This window comes from Artibeus jamaicensis, unplaced genomic scaffold, assembly GCF_021234435.1.
Source record: "Artibeus jamaicensis isolate MK-2021 breed Jamaican fruit bat unplaced genomic scaffold, CSHL_Jam_final contig_2259, whole genome shotgun sequence".
Classification (NCBI taxonomy): Eukaryota; Metazoa; Chordata; class Mammalia; order Chiroptera; family Phyllostomidae; genus Artibeus; species Artibeus jamaicensis.
Genome location: NW_026521468.1, coordinates 473627 through 492050, shown reverse-complemented (window position 1 = coordinate 492050; position 18424 = coordinate 473627). Strand labels below are relative to the sequence as shown.

Genomic DNA, 18424 nt, shown 5'->3' with positions numbered 1-18424 from the left:
CTTGTCCTAAAGTCAGGATGCCAAGGACACCTCATTTTAACCTTTGGCCCCTCAATCTTTCATGTGTGGGGGGGTTCCCACACACAGACATGTCATTAAATTTGGTTGTTTTCTCTTGTTAATCTATCTCATATAAACTTAGTTAGTAGATCAGCAGGGAAAACCAAGGAGGGTCAAGGAAAATTTCTTCTTCCCCCAGAAGATCTCAAAAGAGTGTAGGAGCATGAAAGACTTCTAATTTTTTTCTGTTTACAAAAGGAAAACAAGTCATCAAAGAAAAACTAGAAGAAAAAAGTGTTAGAAGAAAATGAAAAGTTCCCATAAGCCTATCTATCAGAAATAATTACTACTATTTCTAGTAATTATGTCAATATTTTTCTATATACTTTCTTTTTACCTAATTGAAGTTATACTGTATATTCTATTTTGTGTATAAATATAAATATTTTCAGTAACATAAGCACTTTATCAATGCCAGTGGTGATTTCTGCAGGGCTATATCCGTTCCAGGTACATCTGTTGTATAAAAAGAGGAAATCTGCCAATATTTTCAAGTCCAGGAAATGGGACGAGAACACAGTCTGGGTGTCTTGGACATTCTCCTGACCTGCTGACTGACTATTTTTTGCTAACAATTGACCACGCTGATGGACTTTACCTTGTTTTCCATGTTAAGATTCTATCCTTTGGCTGTGTGGCTAAATCTTTTCCCTGTAAGTAATGCTGCAAAAATTGTGGGCATGGGGAAGACCCACAGATGGGTACATGTGGACTATTTCATGTCAAGGTCTACGTAACAACTGCCCTGTGGGAAGAGCTGCAATATCTGTGGACCTAAGTGATGCCTCCAGGAAGGAATGACAGGAGGTGACTCAGGAGGAAAGAGCAGATGGAGTGAGAGTCAGCACACTCAGCATACAGTACTTTACCAGCCTGGGAACCAAGGACGATCACACAAAGGAAGACCATCAAGGTATGATGCAGGAAGAGTCAGGGGGATCAATCCTAATCCACGAGGAAAAGGAAACATTATGCATCCATCTTGAAAAGGTTAACCAGGAAAACAAACTTAGCTAATTTGATAATCGCTTGTTAATGAGGACAAACAATGACAAGGACAGAGCACTGTGTCTGATGACAGCAGCCCCCTAGCAGGGTATAAAAGGGGACTTGGACAAGCAGACTCCCAAACCTTCCAAACCCACCTTCCTGAAAACTCAACCAGAACCTCCACTCTCAGACACCATGGTCAACTCCTGTTGTGGATCTGTCTGCTCTGACCAGGGCTGCGGCCAGGAGACCTGCTGCCGCCCCAGCTGCTGCCAGACCACCTGCTGTAGGACCACCTGCTGCCGCCCCAGCTGCTGTGTGTCCAGCTGCTGCCGCCCCTCTTGCTGTGGCTCCAGCTGCTGTGGTTCTAGCTGTTGCAGGCCTACCTGTGGCATCTCTAGCTGCTGCCGCCCTACCTGCTGCCAGACTCCCTGCTGCCGCCCCTCTTGCTGTGGTTCCAGCTGCTGTGGTTCTAGCTGCTGCAGGCCTACCTGTTGCATCTCTAGCTGCTGCCGCCCCAGCTGCTGTGTGTCCAGCTGCTGCCGCCCCTCTTGCTGTGGCTCCAGCTGCTGTGGCTCCAGCTGCTGCAGGCCTACTTGTTGCATCTCTAGCTGCTGCCGCCCCACCTGCTGCCAGTCTCCCTGCTGCCGCCCCAGCTGCTGTGTGTCCAGCTGCTGCCGCCCCTCCTGCTGTGGCTCCAGCTGCTGCAGACCCACCTGCTGCATTTCTAGCTGCTGCCGCCCCAGCTGCTGCCAGACCAGCTGCTGCCGCCCAGTCTGTTCTAGTGGTTCCTGCTGCTAATTGCCCTGACCTGTGTCCACCTGGTTTTCACCAACCCATCTTCTTAATGTTGTCCAACTGAAATGAGTCACCAGAGGCCAATTGTAAAACCTCAGGTCTGACTTATTCTTAACCTGATCTTGGCTTCTAAATATACTGCCCTCCATACCATGTTACTATCTCTCTCCAAAATGAACACAAAGTTTGAATTTTCTCTGAAATCTTTCAACCAACATATCATCCCAATTTATATATTTCTTCCCTGCCAGATATTCTCATATGCATCCAATCCTAAATCTTAAATAAATCTTAATTTTCCAGGCATACAAGAGCCTTGTGTCTGATTGTTACTTCTTCTTGACTCATCATTCTCAGCTGTCGATTGTCCCACTGTTCTTTGCAGAGAGGAGACTATACTAGTTGATATCAGGATTTTCAACTGTACTCCCTCATCATCCTTATTTATAATAATAAGATGGTTTCTTACAGCAAGCTCCTGGAATTCTCTGCCTGAGCCCTTCCTCTGGATGAAGGCACAAGTTCTGTGCCGGCTAGGGAGTTCAAGTCTGCAGGAACTGTGCCTAACCAATGGATGGGAAGGGTCGATACTCTCCCCTTAAGTTGGGGCCAGTCTCTAATGGGCCTCAGTGGAATGAACCCCAGCTGTTTCCAGGAGCAATTTCCTCATTACGTCATTCTATGTTGACTTCTATCAATTCCCTGGGCCACTTCCCACATTCCCTGCAGTGCTTCCTAGTATTCTCTCCCTAACAAACTATTTGATTTTAGTTTATTAAATCCCCTGTTTTGGGGTCTGCTCCCAAGGGCACTCCATCTAAGACACCGGTGTTCTAAATCTCATTACCAGTGTCCTCAAAACATTTTTCATGTATTATGAGTGGTTGCCATGCGGTCACGGTCCAGCCTTGAATTATTGTCAATTGAAACACTACGCCTTTTCAACATTTGCTCTTTCTTGTTGCCATTTTTTCCACAACTATTTTTAGACGCGTGGTCTTCACTTGTTTGTCTCAATTCATCATGTCTGAGAGGCAGGGCACACCCGCAAGTAACACAGCTCAGCACGTTAGCACCTCTCACCCCAACCTGTCTGTCCTAGGTTGGGTTTATTAAAAGCAGAGCTCAACATGAGGGTTCTTGCCCAGGTGATGTACCAGAAGGTGCTCTCGGGAGAAGAAACCATTAAGAAATGGAGGGAATCAGGATGGGAGAGTAAGAGAAGAGAGGCCAAACTATGGCTGCAGTGAAGTTATAAGATCATCTGACCCCACAGATTAGTGATGTAAACAGTAAGTACCACAGACCACCACTCCACCTCCCCCCAGAGGCAAGGTGGCTGGGGCTTTGTACTCCTACACCAGTCCTCACTAGCTCTGGCCCACCCTGTTGGGGAGAAGGGGTGGAGGGCCACACCGTGAGGGGTGGGGGCTCCTTTAGGGGAAAACAGTAACCTGGAGAGCACGCGGGTTGACCAGTGTTCGCCACACTCACACTAGTCCACACTCAGACTAGCTTGGGGAAGTGGTGCTTATGGCAAAAGGGATCTATCTGGATGGGGTGTAACATAGTCTCCCCCAAACGCTGTTCAGGCCCATGCATCTTTCCACTAAGCTCAGTCCAACTGGTCAGTTCCCGTTTCTTTGGAAACTTATAAGAGGAGAGTTTGTGGGCAGCACCCCTGCCGTTCTAGTAGGTCTGCCAGGTAGAGGGACCAAATCCTTGTCCCTGAGGATTCTGAGTCCTTGGTTACTATGTCCTCATCCACTGCAGCTGTTAAACTTGTCCCAAATCAATTAAAACTGGACATAGAAATACCAAGAATGCCCTCAGGTGATCACCTAAATGCTAAACATACTCTTCTGTGACCCCATTGCTTCTTCCTTCACCTGCTGATATCCTTTGTGCTAGCAGCTCAAAGGAATTAGGTGGCAGTCATAGCTTAAATTCCAACCAGACCTTTACTCTGTCTCTTTAGAGGTAGGTCTTTGCTGTTAGAGCTAAGACATCTAGAAGCCCAGAGCCTACAGTTATGGGGGAGGAAGGCGTAGATTCCCTAGAGTCGATCATGGTGGGGAAGGTGAGTATGAGCAGAGCAACTCCTCCTTCAACCCTGGGCTTCTGGATTAATGTATTGTACCAAGGGACCATGTTGGCATTTTGGGTATTTGTCATTGTAAATTCAGACCTTGTCTCCAACTGCATCCAAATATAGGGGTGTCCCAGTCTTTCCTAAGGAAAGTAGCCGTAGATTCCTTTGGGAAAGGACTGGAGAGATAACTACTTTATACACTTCGGTGGTCCTTTGTCTTGGAGGACTGGACTGTTTTGGTGGGTCCATGCTTTGGGGGTGTGAGAGCTGGATCAGCTCTGGAACCTGGGTGAGGGGTCATGATTTTCCACTGGTTCACTGACCTCAGCCTTTTGCTCATTTATTAAATGTTTTTAAACACACACACACACACACGTACCTGCCCCCCTCCAGAACTAGAATTTATTTATAAAAAATTGTGTATTTATTCTTACATGTTTAAACTTCAGCCACCTTCAAAGTGCCCTCCATTTGATGCAATACACCTATTGAGACCTTTTTTTCACTGATCAAACAGTTTTTGAACTCGTAGATCTTGATGCCTTTTAAAAGTGCTTCTGCCATTTGTTGTTTCACCTCTTCCATATCCGTAAAACATTTCTCTTTGAGGATTTTTTTAACCCAGAAACAAAGAAAAGTCACTTGGGGTGAGATCTGGTAAATAGGGAGGGTGGGGAATGGGGGTCAGGCTGTTTTGGGCCAAAAATTGCTGAGCACTCAGCGCAGTGTGGATGGGTGTGCTAGTCAGTCACCCATCTTGAAATGGGCAAAATAAATTTACTGAAGCTGAACGCAGCCTCTCACAACAACACCAGCTGGTGCACTGATACAGATGGGTTCCTAGAATACTCGTCTAGTGGGGGAAGCCTGTATTACAAGGGGCCCACCCTCCAGAAGATAATTCTGTTTTGGGGGGGTGATCCCCCCCTTGTGTACAAAGCTGTATCCTTGTTAGCTGTGCATACCCTTTTCTGAGGGACACCAAGCTCTCTTGTCCACACTGATAGCTCACTGTTGCTCACACATCACTCTGCCCTGGTCGTCATTCCAAAGTTGCTACTCATCAGACATGTAATTTGGGGATATTATCATCCCTACTACTTCTGTGGCGCAAAGTTCTGTGACAATATTCCCTATCACAAGTGTCAACTTTAAACAGTCCCTGCTGAATTTCTCAATATGCCGGGACTGCCCCACCTGTTCATGCCTTGTTACATCAGTACACGGTGGACCCCTGAGCTGTCCTAGGGGGTACAGTGAGTTGGATTTTCTGGCCTTAGGACTGTATCTCTTCTACCATCTCCACTTCTCTGCACCTTCTGATCCCTTCCTTCTCACCTGTGTGTTGTGTGGCATAAGATAAAATAAAGTGGTCACAAATACTAAAAGGTGATACAGAGGAACAGTATGCAAATATAAGCATATTCTCTTTTACCAACAATTAACCTTATTTCACATTTTACTTTGAAATAACTATAATTGCACAGAAAGTTGTAAGAGTTCAGCAACATCCTGCGTACCCTTCACCCAATTTCCCCCACTGGTCACATCTTATTCATGGCACATGTCAAAACTCAGAAATTTACACTAGTACAAACCACCGATCCTGTTTGGAATTTACCAGTGTTACATGTGTGAGTATGTGTGTGCATGTAAGTGTGTGCAGTTCTACGCAGTAAAATCATGTGTCCTGTGTAGATTTGAGTAACCACTATCACCATTAACATACAGAACTGTCCTCCCTGGGGCTTCTCTGCAGCCACAGCCACTCCCGCCCGCTCATCACCCGGAACCCCAGGCCACCACTCCGCTCTCCATCTCTACGGCTGTGTTTCCAGCATGTTCTACAAATGGAAACTCACAGCGCGTAACCTTTGGCTACTGGCTTTTTACGCTCAGCATCACCTCCCGGAGATCACGCGAGCTGTTCGGTATACCAACAGCTGTCCCGTGTGATGGGCACACAGAGTTTGGTTCGTTCTACTATTTCACCTGCAAAGAACATCTTAACTGGTTCAAGCTCAGATTCATTTATTTGCTCTTTCATTTACTCATTCATTCATTTCTTTGGGAAAGTTTTTTGAGGTTTCCTGCTTGCAGGCAAATACTGCCACTTTTCAGTTTCAAGACATATTGTCTAATTCGAATGAGGTTGGATTTAGGAAATTGTATCTGTTTTATTCACCTCCTCTTCCTTGTGGCTTTTTAAAAGTTTCATTATAAACCCATTTGTTTTCTTCTGGGACTAAAGAGTTCTGATAGTTTAGTCTTTCTTGCAAGAGAACCACGTTCCTTCTGAGAATTAAAATGCCACTTTTTTGGATAATTATCAGCTTATGTCTTAGTTAATTTCTGAAAGGAAGACAGGCTTGCAGTGGGTAAATATTTGATAGAAGTATAGACATAAAGGTTGTATATATCCCTGTAGCCTACTTAGTTATGTTCAAGATTTAGGAGATATGATAAATTTAGCATTGACTTGGAAATATAGCTGTAGAGAAAAATAATTTCCCCAAAGTTCTATAGCACTTTCCTAAGTCATAACCTATCTCAGCAGAATTCCCTTTTCAGCATGCACAGCTGGGCATTTTACTTTGGATTTTTTTCTGCTTTGGATGATCACAAAGGGACATTTATGATGAAAGTTGATAATTTTAAAAATTGTGATTTTACATGACTAATCCTGAGAACCATCAATTCTCAAATGAAATCATGAACACAGATAGGCGTAAAAGAAAAAATAGTCAAGTAAAGGAGACTTCGATACAGTCATACATTTATGGATTTGTAGGACCGAGAATCACATGAGACCCCCCCACCCAGGGACATTCACCCAGTGAGGTGTGTCCCAAGTAGACTCCAAAATAGACCCAAGGAGTATAGGAATTAAATAGACTAAAATTTCAGTTTAAAGTCACTATGGAAATAAAGACATTTATAAAAATTAAATAGGAAAGCTAGTTCACTTCTGGATAAAGAAAGGAGGGAGCTAATTATGCATTCGCTAAACCAAAACCAATTCCATTTGGGTGAAAAACTCAATAAAAAACGAAACTGTTTATGTACTAGAAGAAATCATGAGGCATTTAGAAACATGGTTTTAAGACAATCCTAAGAAACGTGCACTATGAGAAACATATAGAGTAAATTAATATAAATAGAAACGGTATTTATCAGTAGGACTCCCTCATCCGGGCTCCTTGGAGGTGCTCTTTCCCCCGAAGAAAAGGTCTAATGGAATTCTCAGAGTGTTTTCAGACTCCATAATGAGCCTCTCACCACAACCTGAAATCTGCTTTTGTTCCTTCATCTTTCTGTGACACAAGAAGAGGCTCAGGACATTTCTGATGAAACGCTGTACCCGGGCTCATCGGAGCTATGACAAGGCGGCCACACCTGCCGGAGGGGCTGATCAGAATCCCAAGCTGTTATCCTGTTTGTGTCTCCCAAAATTCAAGCCAGGGCAGAAGTGAAAATTGGCCCAAAATCCCCCCACGATGAGTATGGTTTATTAGATTTATAAGTCATCTAAGGCACAAAGGAATCCTCCCTCATTTTACTCAGTCTTTTCTGTCTGGGTTTTGATTCTTCCTCTGCGACACTAGCTTGTCGTTAAATCCCTCCACTGACTGCCTACATAGCTGCCATTCCACAAACCACATTCCCCATGGTGACTCAGATTAGATCCTACCAGACACCCACTTATCCACTATCAGCTCATTACAGTAATTTAGGGCAAGCCAACCTCTCACATCCAGCAATCATCTGACCAACTGACTAGTGTTTCTAAAAATGAGGGGTGCTGACAGATCACCGGCTGGCTCCTTTACACATTTATCCCCAGGAGTCAAGGAAAGTCAGGGAGAGAGGGACACTCCCTTAAAATCTGTTTTTGTGGCCTGTTCTGCCAATGGGCATCACTGTCAACTTCAGGATAGTTCCCGAGAGCCATTCCTGTCCTGGACTGGTTATCCTGAGAACAGGGCCAAGGGCATCTCAGCTTGGTTGAGAGTTTTCTCCTAACATGTGGACATGAGAAATAAAATAAAATATACGAGTCTTGTCATCAAAATATTTGGAGGCCATAAAGTTAGGGGAGACAGAATTGAGATTCGAAAAGCTGTAGACACCCTTGCACAAGACACCGGACCTCACAGGATGAACTGTCAAAGCCTCCTTAGACCTGGGTGGGTAGTTATCCATGTACATGGCGCATACGTCTGGGGAGCTGTGAATGTATTTAAATTACTTGGGAGGATTGATCCGAACCACCCACGTACCCTGATGTTGTATTCCCTCTCAGCACCTCTTCCCAGGCACACCGTCATTAATGGGGCCATGTTTCTCTGGGTGTCAGGCGGAAGAGGGGGTTGAGAACTACTGGTTTGGGTCTGTCTGCTGCACATCTAGAAGAAAGACTGAAGCTGTTTGTGATGAAAAAGACATAGATGTTTGCATGATATTAACTTCAGTGTAAGTCACACTCACTGCCAATCAATATTGCCGTTGAACTGTAAATGCCAACACTGATACCTCAATGAAAGTGTATGTGAGACTTCTGCCAAGATGGAGGCATAGGTGGAGATGCTGCACTTTCTCACACAACCAAGTTTAGAGACAATAAAATATTAGCAACAGAAAACATAGCCAGAACACAGAAAATTGAACTTTTCAGAACTCTGATAACAATGAATGCTTCAGCCTGACCGGTAAGAGGGGCGAAACCAGCAGCTGGCGGAGTGGGGTTGCACAGGAAAACTCGGTCAGATGGACTCAGGAGCACGGATCCCAGGTGTGGGGTTGCAAAGGGCCGACCCAGTGAGCGACCCAGTGAGCAACCAGCAGATCCAGCAAGGGTGAAGGGCAGCAAATTGACTGTGGTGGCACATTCCTGCACAGATAGACCGGTGAGGGAGTGGACAGTGAGACGGGACTGAACGGGTCCCAGTGACGGGAGGCAGCAGAAAGGGCTGCCATTTCCCAGCTCTGACCCCACCCCCACATACAGCGTCACAACCCAGCGACCCCACCCTGGAGGCCCTGCCCCGCCCCTAAGGCTCCGCTCCTCATACTTAATGGGCACAAACAGACCAAAAATGGCTCAAGAAGATCTCAAAGCCCCAGAGCCCATAACTCTAAGCAATGAAGAAATAACAAAACTTTCAGATGCACAGTTCAAAACACTGGTGATCAGGATGCTCACAGAACTGGTTGATTTTAGTCACAAATTAGAGGAACATATGAAGGCTAAACTAATTGAAATTAAGGTAATTGCACAGGAAACCAATAGTAATGAAAAGGAAACTGGGACTCAAATCAAGGAAGTGAACCAGAAGGAAGGAAAAAATGACCAAACAGGAAAATATGAAGAAACAAGAATTCAAAAAAAATGAGGAGAGACTTAGGAACCTCCAGGACATCTTTAAACGCTCCAACATCCGAATTATAGGGGTATCAGAAGGGGGGAAGGAACAGCCACCAGTGGAAAACTTATTTGAACAAATAATAAAGGAGAATTTCCCCAAGCTGGCAAAGGAAAGACTTCCAGGAAATCCAGGAAGCTCAGAGAATCCCAAAGAAGTTGGACCCAAGAAGAAACATACCAAGGCACATCATAATTACATTAGCCAAGATTAAAATGAAAGAGAGAATCCTAGAAGCAGCAAGAGATAAGGGGACAGTCACCTACAAAGAAGTTCCCATCAGACTGTCAGCTGATTTCTCAAAAGAGACCTTACAAGGCAAGAAGGGGCTGGAAAGAGGTATTCTAAGTCATGAAATCCAAAGACCTACAACCAAGATTGCTCTATACAGCAAAACTTTCATTTAGAATGGAAGGGAAGGTAAAGTGCTTCTCAGATAAGATCAAATTCAAGGAGTTCATCATCACCAAGCCCTTATTATATGAAATGTTAAAGGGACTTACCTAAGAAAAAGAAGATTAAAAAAATGAACAGTGAAAGGACAGCAAACTCACAGTTATTAACAACCACATCTATAACAAAAGCAAACTAAGAGGACAGCTAGATCAGGAGCAGAACCATAGAAATGAAGATCTCATGGAGGGTTAGCAACAGGGGAGTGGGAGGAGAAGGGGGGAGAAGGTACAGAAAATAAGTAGCATAGACAGTAGGTAGAAAATAGATAGGAGGAGGGCAAGAATAGTATGGGAAATATAGAATCCAAAGAACTTGAGACACATGGTCATAAACTAAAGGGGGAGAATAGTAGGGGTGGGGGGTGCAGGGTGGAGGGGAATGAAGGGGGGAATAGGACAACTGTAATGGCATAATCAATAAAATAAAAATTAAAAAAAAGAAAGTGTATGTTATTCAGCCTTAAGTAAATCCCTCCATTTGCGACAACATAAATGGATCTAGAAGACACTATGCTAAGCAGAATCAGCCACAGAAGCAGAAATGCGTGATTCCACTCGCTGAGATATTTCAAGTGCAGTCACACCTTGGGACTCGTCGGCTTCAGAACTCGTCAAACCCTGTCCTCGTTACATTTTGATGAGAAATAACTGTCTCAGCACTCGGCGCTTGCTTGAGATGCATCACACATTCGGGGACTTGTATGAGTCACAACACTGCCCCCTCCAAGAGAAAATACTTCATCGTAGGTACTCATTGGTTTGGGCAGTCCTCACAAGTTCCGGAAAGAATTAACTACAATACCGAGGTACCACTTGTAGTCCAATTCAGAGGCAGAGAATAAAATGGTGGTTTGAGGAACTGGGGGAAGTGGGAAATGGGCAGTGGTTGTTCAATAGGTACAAAGCGAAAGACACATACGATGAATACATTTTAGAAATCTGCTCTACACCCCTGTGCCTGTAGCTTTAGCAATGACAGTATGATGCAACTTAAACACTCGTTATGAGAGGAGACCTCACGTTAAGTGTTGTTAACACACGCACAACACGGGCCACACAAGAACTCTGTAGTGGCGATGAGTAGGTTTATGCCTTAATTATGGAAACAGTAATGCAGTGCGTGCAAAGTCATCAAAATAGATACAGCAGACATGCGTGACTTTTTTGTAGATTGAGTGTACCTCCATAAAGCTGAAGGAAAAGAAGAAACACTTACTTTTCCTCCCCAGAAGTTATTTGTTTCCCACCCGAAAGTCTAGAAAATGGGTTGTGATGCGCAACAGGGAGGGAAAAGTCCTAAGAGCCGTATTCTCATGCCAGCGATGCCCGGTTTCACATTCAAAACTTCTCCACCCACCTGACCCACAAGGAATGAGCCATCAAGCTAAAATGCAGCTCATTAGAATATTTATCACCCCTGGGGGAGATGTGCGGTGCTGTGTAATGTGAGACTGACACATACACTTTCTAGAGACATAAACACGTGACAGCTCTCTTTGAAGAAGCTGCAGCAAGACAGGCAAGTGAGAGGTGATTCAGGAGGAGCTCAAGTGATACATCGTAACCCATCAGGAAAAGTAAACAATGTTTCCTACCCATTTTGAAAAAGTTAACCAGGAAAACAAACTTGATAATCACCTGTTAATTAGGACAAACAATGACAAGGACAGAGCACTCTGTCTGATGACAGCAGCCCCCTAGCAGGGTATAAAAGGGGACTTGGACAAGCAGACTCCCAAACCTTCCAAACCCACCTTCCTGAAAACTCAACCAGAACCTCCACTCTCAGACACCATGGTCAACTCCTGTTGTGGATCTGTCTGCTCTGACCAGGGCTGCGGCCAGGAGACCTGCTGCCGCCCCAGCTGCTGCCAGACCACCTGCTGTAGGACCACCTGCTGCCGCCCCAGCTGCTGTGTGTCCAGCTGCTGCCGCCCCTCTTGCTGTGGCTCCAGCTGCTGTGGTTCTAGCTGCTGCAGACCTACCTGTGGCATCTCTAGCTGCTGCCGCCCCACCTGCTGCCAGACCACCTGCTGCCGCCCCACCTGCTGCATTTCCAGCTGCAGTCGCCCCTCTTGCTGTGGTTCCAGCTGCTGTGGCTCCAGCTGCTGCAGACCTACCTGTGGCATCTCTAGCTGCTGCCGCCCCACCTGCTACCAGACTCCCTGCTGCCGCCCCACCTGTTGCATTTCCACCTGCTGCCGCCCCTCTTGCTGTGGCTCCAGCTGCTGCAGACCCACCTGTGGCATCTCTAGCTGTTGCCGCCCCACCTGCTGCCAGACCACCTGCTGCCAGACCACCTGCTGCCGCCCAGTCTGTTCTAGTGGTTCCTGCTGCTGATTGCCCGGGCCTGTGCACACCTGGTTTTTGTCAACCCATCTTCTTAATGTTGTCCACCTGAAATGAGTCATGGGCGGCCAATTGTAAAACCTCAGGTCCAATTGATTCATAAACTGATTTTGGCTTCTAAATATACTACTGCCCGCCCCCAACATGTTACGATCTCTCTCCCACATGAAAGGAAAGTTTGAATTTTGTCTGAAAATCTTCAACCAATATGTCATCCCAATTGACATATTTCTTCCCTGTCAGATTTTGTCATAGGAGATGTTCCTAAATCTTAAATAAATCTTCATTTTCTAGGCATGCAAATACAAGAGCATTGTGTCTCATTTTTCCTTCTGGAATCCTCATGCTTATCTGTCTATCATTCTGCTGTTCTCCACAGAGGGCAGAGTTTAGCAGGAGATTTCAGGATTTCTGACTCTATTTCCACATCATCCTCATGTTATTATAGAGAGAGGGCTTCTCACAGCAGGCACCTGACCTGGGGACTGTCTCTGGATCAAGGAGCAGACTCTGGGCAGGCCGCAGTCAGAGGTGCCGTCTCTAGGAGCACCGCCCAATCAGTGGACAGGAAGTTTTGGTCAATGACGTAGCTTCCTTTCCTCTGGGGCAGTATATGCGGTTCCAGTTGCTGGAGGTCGGCCGTGGGATTGAGCCCCAGCTGTCTGTAGGAGTAACATGCCCATTAAGTCACTTACACTGTGGATTGAGAATCCGGACACAGCTCAGCAGGCCTCTGTGTTTCATCATCTTTTCACAACGCTGAACGAGAGGTGTTAGCTGGCATCTCATCCAAAGTCTTGACCGAGGGAGAATCCAATTCCAAGTTCCCTCACATGGTAGTTGACAGGATTCAGTTCCTGGAGGGCCTTTAGAGCCACAGCCTTCGTTCCTTGCTGCTGTCATATGGAGACGATTCTCTGTGCTTTGCCACCTAGGTGCGCACCTCTGCCACACGCGTGTGTATCTCTGCCACGCAGCTGCGTACCTCGTCATAGCCAGTGAGGGAGAGAGAAAGCTGGCTAACAAGAAGCAAGTCACAGTCCCTCGTAACTTAATCACTTGATGTTACTAGAAGCAAATTACTCACAGGGAGGGAAATACATAACACCGTGAACCCTGGGAGGCAGACATCGCTGGGCCATCTGAGGCTGCCTGCCTCACCTCGTACACACTGCTGAGTGAAAGAATAAACACACACAATGCCTGTGTTAAGATTCCACTTACCTAAAATTCAAAACCATGTAAACTAAACTGTATTGTTTAGGGTGCATACCTAGGTGATAAAACTATAAAACCAATCAGGGGAAAGGTGAATTTAGAAATCAGGACAGCGAGTACCTGTGGGTGGAAGGAGAGAGATGGGGTGGAGAGAAGACACATCGAGGGCCCTGTTGGAGAGAGTGATGCCCTGTTTCTTGACTTGGGTGTCGGGATGCGTAGATGTTTGCTTCATAATTATTTATATTACATTATGCATGCATATTTTATATACTTTTCAGTGTACGGTAGTGCCCTCTCAAATCCCAGGTTTTGCTTTTGGTAGTTTTAGTCACTCACAATCAACCATGGTCTAAAAATAGTAAAGGGAAAATTCCAGAACACAATTGATAAGTTCTAAATTGCCTGCTGTTCTGAGTAGCAGGATGAAACCTGGTGCTGTCCTGTTCCATCCTACCTGGGTGGTGAGTCATCCCTTTGCCCAGCATATCTGCACTCTGTTCACCATCCACCCGTGAGTCATTTAGTAGCTGCCTCAGTTGTCAGATGCACTGTCTTGCTATTGCAGTGCTTGTGTTCAGGTCGCCTGTATTTACTTAATAAGGGCCCCAAAGTTCAAGGGCAGTGATGCTGGCGATTCTGATACACCCAAGAAAAGCCAGAAAGAACTTCCTCTCTATGAAAGTTCTTAATAAGAAAAAAAAATTGAATGCTGAAGTGGCTAAGATCTACAGTAAGAGTGGATCATCCATCTATAAGTTGTGATGACGAAACAAGAAGTTTGTGTTAGTCTGACAAGGGACCCCATTCACATAACTGTTATTACGGTATAGTCTTATCATTGTTCTATTTTATTATTAGTTTTGTGTATGTATCTCTTCCTGAGCCAATTTATAAATTAAACTTTATCAAAGCTATGTACATCTAGGGGGAAAGTAGTATATATAGCGTTCCTTAATACCCATGGTTTCTTAGGATGAACTGAAATGCTTACTCCATTTAATATTTTAAAAGAAAGATTAAATTAAGCAGTATATGGGCATTTATATCCTTTAAATATATTGCTTGACTTACACATACACTAGTTAATATGAAATTACCACTAAGTCGCTACAACTCACTTAGTGGATTGCTAATGTGATATAGGCCAAACCTGACGATAAAAGCCATTTTTCCTGCCATTCTTTAAACCGCATGTTAACGTGCCGTGTCTGGTCCCTGGGAGATGCGGGCAGGGCCCTCGGTAGTGACTGCAAACATCGGTTGGGTCCACTTCATTGTCACTTCCTGCTGTTTGCCTAACCAGGGTCCTTTATTGTAGAATTCCAAAAAAAGAAAAAAACAGAGAAATGGGTTTAAAAAGAAAAAAAGTATACAAACAAAAAGTATTACATTCCATCTACTCTGTGCAGTAAAAGAGGTACAGTTTAGATAGACAATACGTACTTGGCGTGTGTGGTCCTGATGTTAGTTATCAATTCTACTTTGCCAGACTACAGGAAAAAGGTTTTAGCAGGGAGTGCACAGAGTGATGTTTCTCCTGAGTTTGGTTTTGATTTTTTAAGAACATCCAGTGTGCTGTGTATTGGAATTTCCCATTGCAGTCCACCCCTCACTGCCCCCCCCATTAGAATGATCTAAAAGGGAAGAGATTACCAATGTCTCTGTGTGACATGTCTCAAAGTTCAGTGTTTCAAGTTCAGGGTCATTTTTCCTGCCATTTTAGATGTTACCAATTATATTTTAATACTTTAGTTATTTCTGTTTCTAATTTAATATTTTGCAAATACATGTAATACAGAGAGTTGAAGGAGGTGGGTCTCCAATTGGTTATTAAGATTAAGATTGTTAAGATTAAGATGACCTGAGGTGTTTAAACATTCTGATGCCCGGGCCATCCACCAGATGAATTAAGTCAGTGTATTTGAGGGCAAGAGCCGGGCACCAGTATTTTGATCACTCCCCCGTGATTCCGACATGCAGCCAATTCTGTGAGCCACTGGGCGAGGGGCTGGGTCATTCTCCACGTGCTTCTCTGTAATGAGAATGTACTTCTGCCTTAGCAGCTGTTGTAGAAAGATTTTCTCAATCTCCCTGAACTTATATAGAAAACTCTCCCCTTGTTACCAAAACCCTTCTTCTATTATGTTGTTTTTGTCTCGGCATCTCATCGACAGCAAATCGAGTAAAATTCTCTCCCCCTTGGGATACCCTGTTACCTCTCAATATAATTGTTTAAATGTCTCATATTCTCTAGCTCTGCAAATGCAAACCTGTCAAGTAAAAACATGTAAGTCTTTGATGAGCAAGTTGTTGTAATAAAAATATTGCCAGGGGCTTAGTTTTAAATGGTCTTAATTGAGATGTGTAAGAATGTCATCAGAGGGCGACCAGCGTGTCTCTGTTGGCCCGGGACTTTCCCGATTTTAACACTGAGAGTCCTGAGAGTCCTGAGTTCTGAGGACCCCTTCAGTCCTGAGCAAACAAGGCCATTGGTCTCCCTACCATAAAACTGACTAGTAGCAGTTAAAATTAACCCTTGGCACTTTACTGGGATAGTTCTGAACACGCTCATGATTCATGCATGGCCATTAGTGATTCTCAGAAACATATGCCAAGCGAGAGGTACCAGACAGAGAAGAAATTATACTACATCTTCTGTTTGAAGCTCTAGACTAAAACTAATCTTCAGTGAGAAATATTGAGAGAGAGAGAGAGAGAGAGTCTTCCCAATAAACTGTACATTCCCTAGGAGGAAAAACTAAATCACATTCGTCACTCCAATGACTGGCGCATAGTGTCTGCCAGATGGTCCTCTTCACGAATATGCTTTATGAAGAGGCAGGAACTTGGCACGGGCACTTCATCTGAGTGTGAACAAGCTGGATAAGAGTCAGTCTCTAAGGCCCCTTGGGCCTTCAGCAGCACCCTCATCCGGGTACTTGTCAGAGCAGCAGAAGCTCCAGCGTCACCAGAAATGTGCTCCCTGCAACCAGAAACTCTGGGAGCATGTTACATAGATTGCTCTACCCAGCAAAGCTTTCATTTAGAATGGAAGGGCAGGTAAAGTGCTTCTCAGATGAGGTCAAGTTCAGGGAGTTCATCATCACCAAGCCCTTATTCTATGAAATGTTAAAGGGACTTATCTAAGAAAAAGAAGATAAAAAATATGAACAGTGAAAGGACAGCAAACTCAGTTGTTAACAACCATACCTAAAACAAAAGCAAAGTAAGAGGATAGCTAGATCAGGAGCAGAACCATAGAAATGAAGATCACATGGAGGGTTAGCAACAGGGGAGTGGGAGAAGGAGAAGGGGGGAGAAGGTACAGAAAGTAAGCGGCATAGACGATAGGCAGAAAATAGAAGGGGGGGGCAAGAATACCATGGGAAATATAGAAGCTAAAGAACTTGAGACACGTGGTCATAAACTAAAGGAGGGGAATGTTGGAAAAGGGGTGTGCAGGGTAGAAGGGAATGAAGGGGGGAAATGGGACAACTGTAATGGCATAATCAATAAAATATATTTTAAAAAAACTCTGGGAGCAGTCCCACTATTTTTAATGAGCCCTCCAGGTGATTCTAATGTGCACTCTGGTTGGATTATCATTAAATAAGTAGAAATAATAATTAGACAAGGTTGAATTGAGTAAAATCCATTCACATTTCAAATTAACCAGAAAGAAAAACTTGTGATATAGATTTCCTAGCTCTGGACATAAGTTCTGAGGAGAAGCACACTCTAATTATTCAACATTTTATTGTTTTTTCTCCATCAAAAAATATTTTCAATTAATTGCAGAAGTCACCAACACCACACACACACACACACACACACACACACACACACACACAGGTCCCCTTCTTCACTGCTCGAAAATGACCCCCGAGGGTCATTCTTCTCTTATCTCAGGCCAGGCACCATGCTATGCTAATTTCCTCCGAATTAGTCACCAGAAGAAATGAGCAACCAGAAATGCGTCTGCCCAAATCACACCTGATAGGGGACACCAAGAGCAAAAAAATGTAACCCCCAATGCCAAATGAGGAAGACAGGGAGAGTGTGGTCTGGAAGATGCTAGCAGGGACGAATCAGAGAAAAGCAAAGCAGATCGACTCCACCACCTCTGGAAGAGACAGTACTGTTTCCAACAAGTTTACACTACTAAGTAGATAAACATGATTGTATAATCTGATAATTACTTAATATTAGGTAAACAAAAACGAGGAAATGTGTGGACAACTCACCCCATTTGGGCAGTATTTAAGAGGCCCTAGGACAAGGAGATTCCCAAACTCAAGAACCTCACTCTCCTGGAAACTCACCCAGAACCTCTACTCTCTGACACCATGGTCAACTCCTGTTGTGGATCCACCTGCTCTGGCCAGGGCTGCGGCCTGGGCTGCTGCCGCCCCAGCTGCTGCATTTCTAGCTGCTGCCGCCCCTCTTGCTGTGGCTCCAGCTGCTGTGGCTCCAGCTGCTGCCGCCCCAGCTGCTGCATTTCTAGCTGCTGCCGCCCCTCTTGCTGTGGCTCCAGCTGCTGCCCTCTCATTTCGGCTGCTGCCGCCCCTCTTGCTGTGGCTCCAGCTGCTGCTGCCGCCCCTGCTGCTGCCCCTCTTGCTGCTTCCGCCCAGTCTGTGGCCAGGTTTCCTGCCACACGAACTGCTACCGCCCCACCTGTGTCATCTCCACCTGCCCCCGCCCCATGTGCTGCGCTGTCCCTGACTGCTGAGTCTTAGCCTACAATCTTTGTCACAATATGGCTGTCCTCAAGAGTTCTATAACGTGTGTTGGGGCCAGCCAGTGACTGGGGAATGAACTACTAGCTGCCAGCTCTTCTTCTGATTCAGCATTCAGAGTTGGTGTTCAGTATTAGGAAACGGGAAATGAAAACACAACTGTCAGGTGATTTTAACCCAGGCTCAGATGCACCTATTTTAAGACCAACAATGTCTCATCCTGAATGTGACAATCTTGTATAACATTGTTTCTGCATGTTCTTAATAAACAGCTATTCTCCCTGATATTGAACTCTCCTG

The 18424-nt window shown here is 44.9% G+C and overlaps 1 protein-coding gene across 1 annotated transcript; it reads left to right on the top strand.

Moving 5' to 3' along the window:
- The first annotated feature begins 1245 nt into the window (after nt 1-1245).
- LOC119037553 (keratin-associated protein 9-1-like) lies at nt 1246-18117 on the top strand. Its single transcript, XM_053661287.1, has 3 exons — nt 1246-1824; nt 11523-12148; nt 17943-18117. The coding sequence occupies exons 1-3, from the start codon at nt 1246-1248 to the stop codon at nt 18115-18117; spliced, it is 1380 nt and encodes a 459-aa protein (XP_053517262.1).
- The last annotated feature ends 307 nt before the right edge of the window (nt 18118-18424 follow it).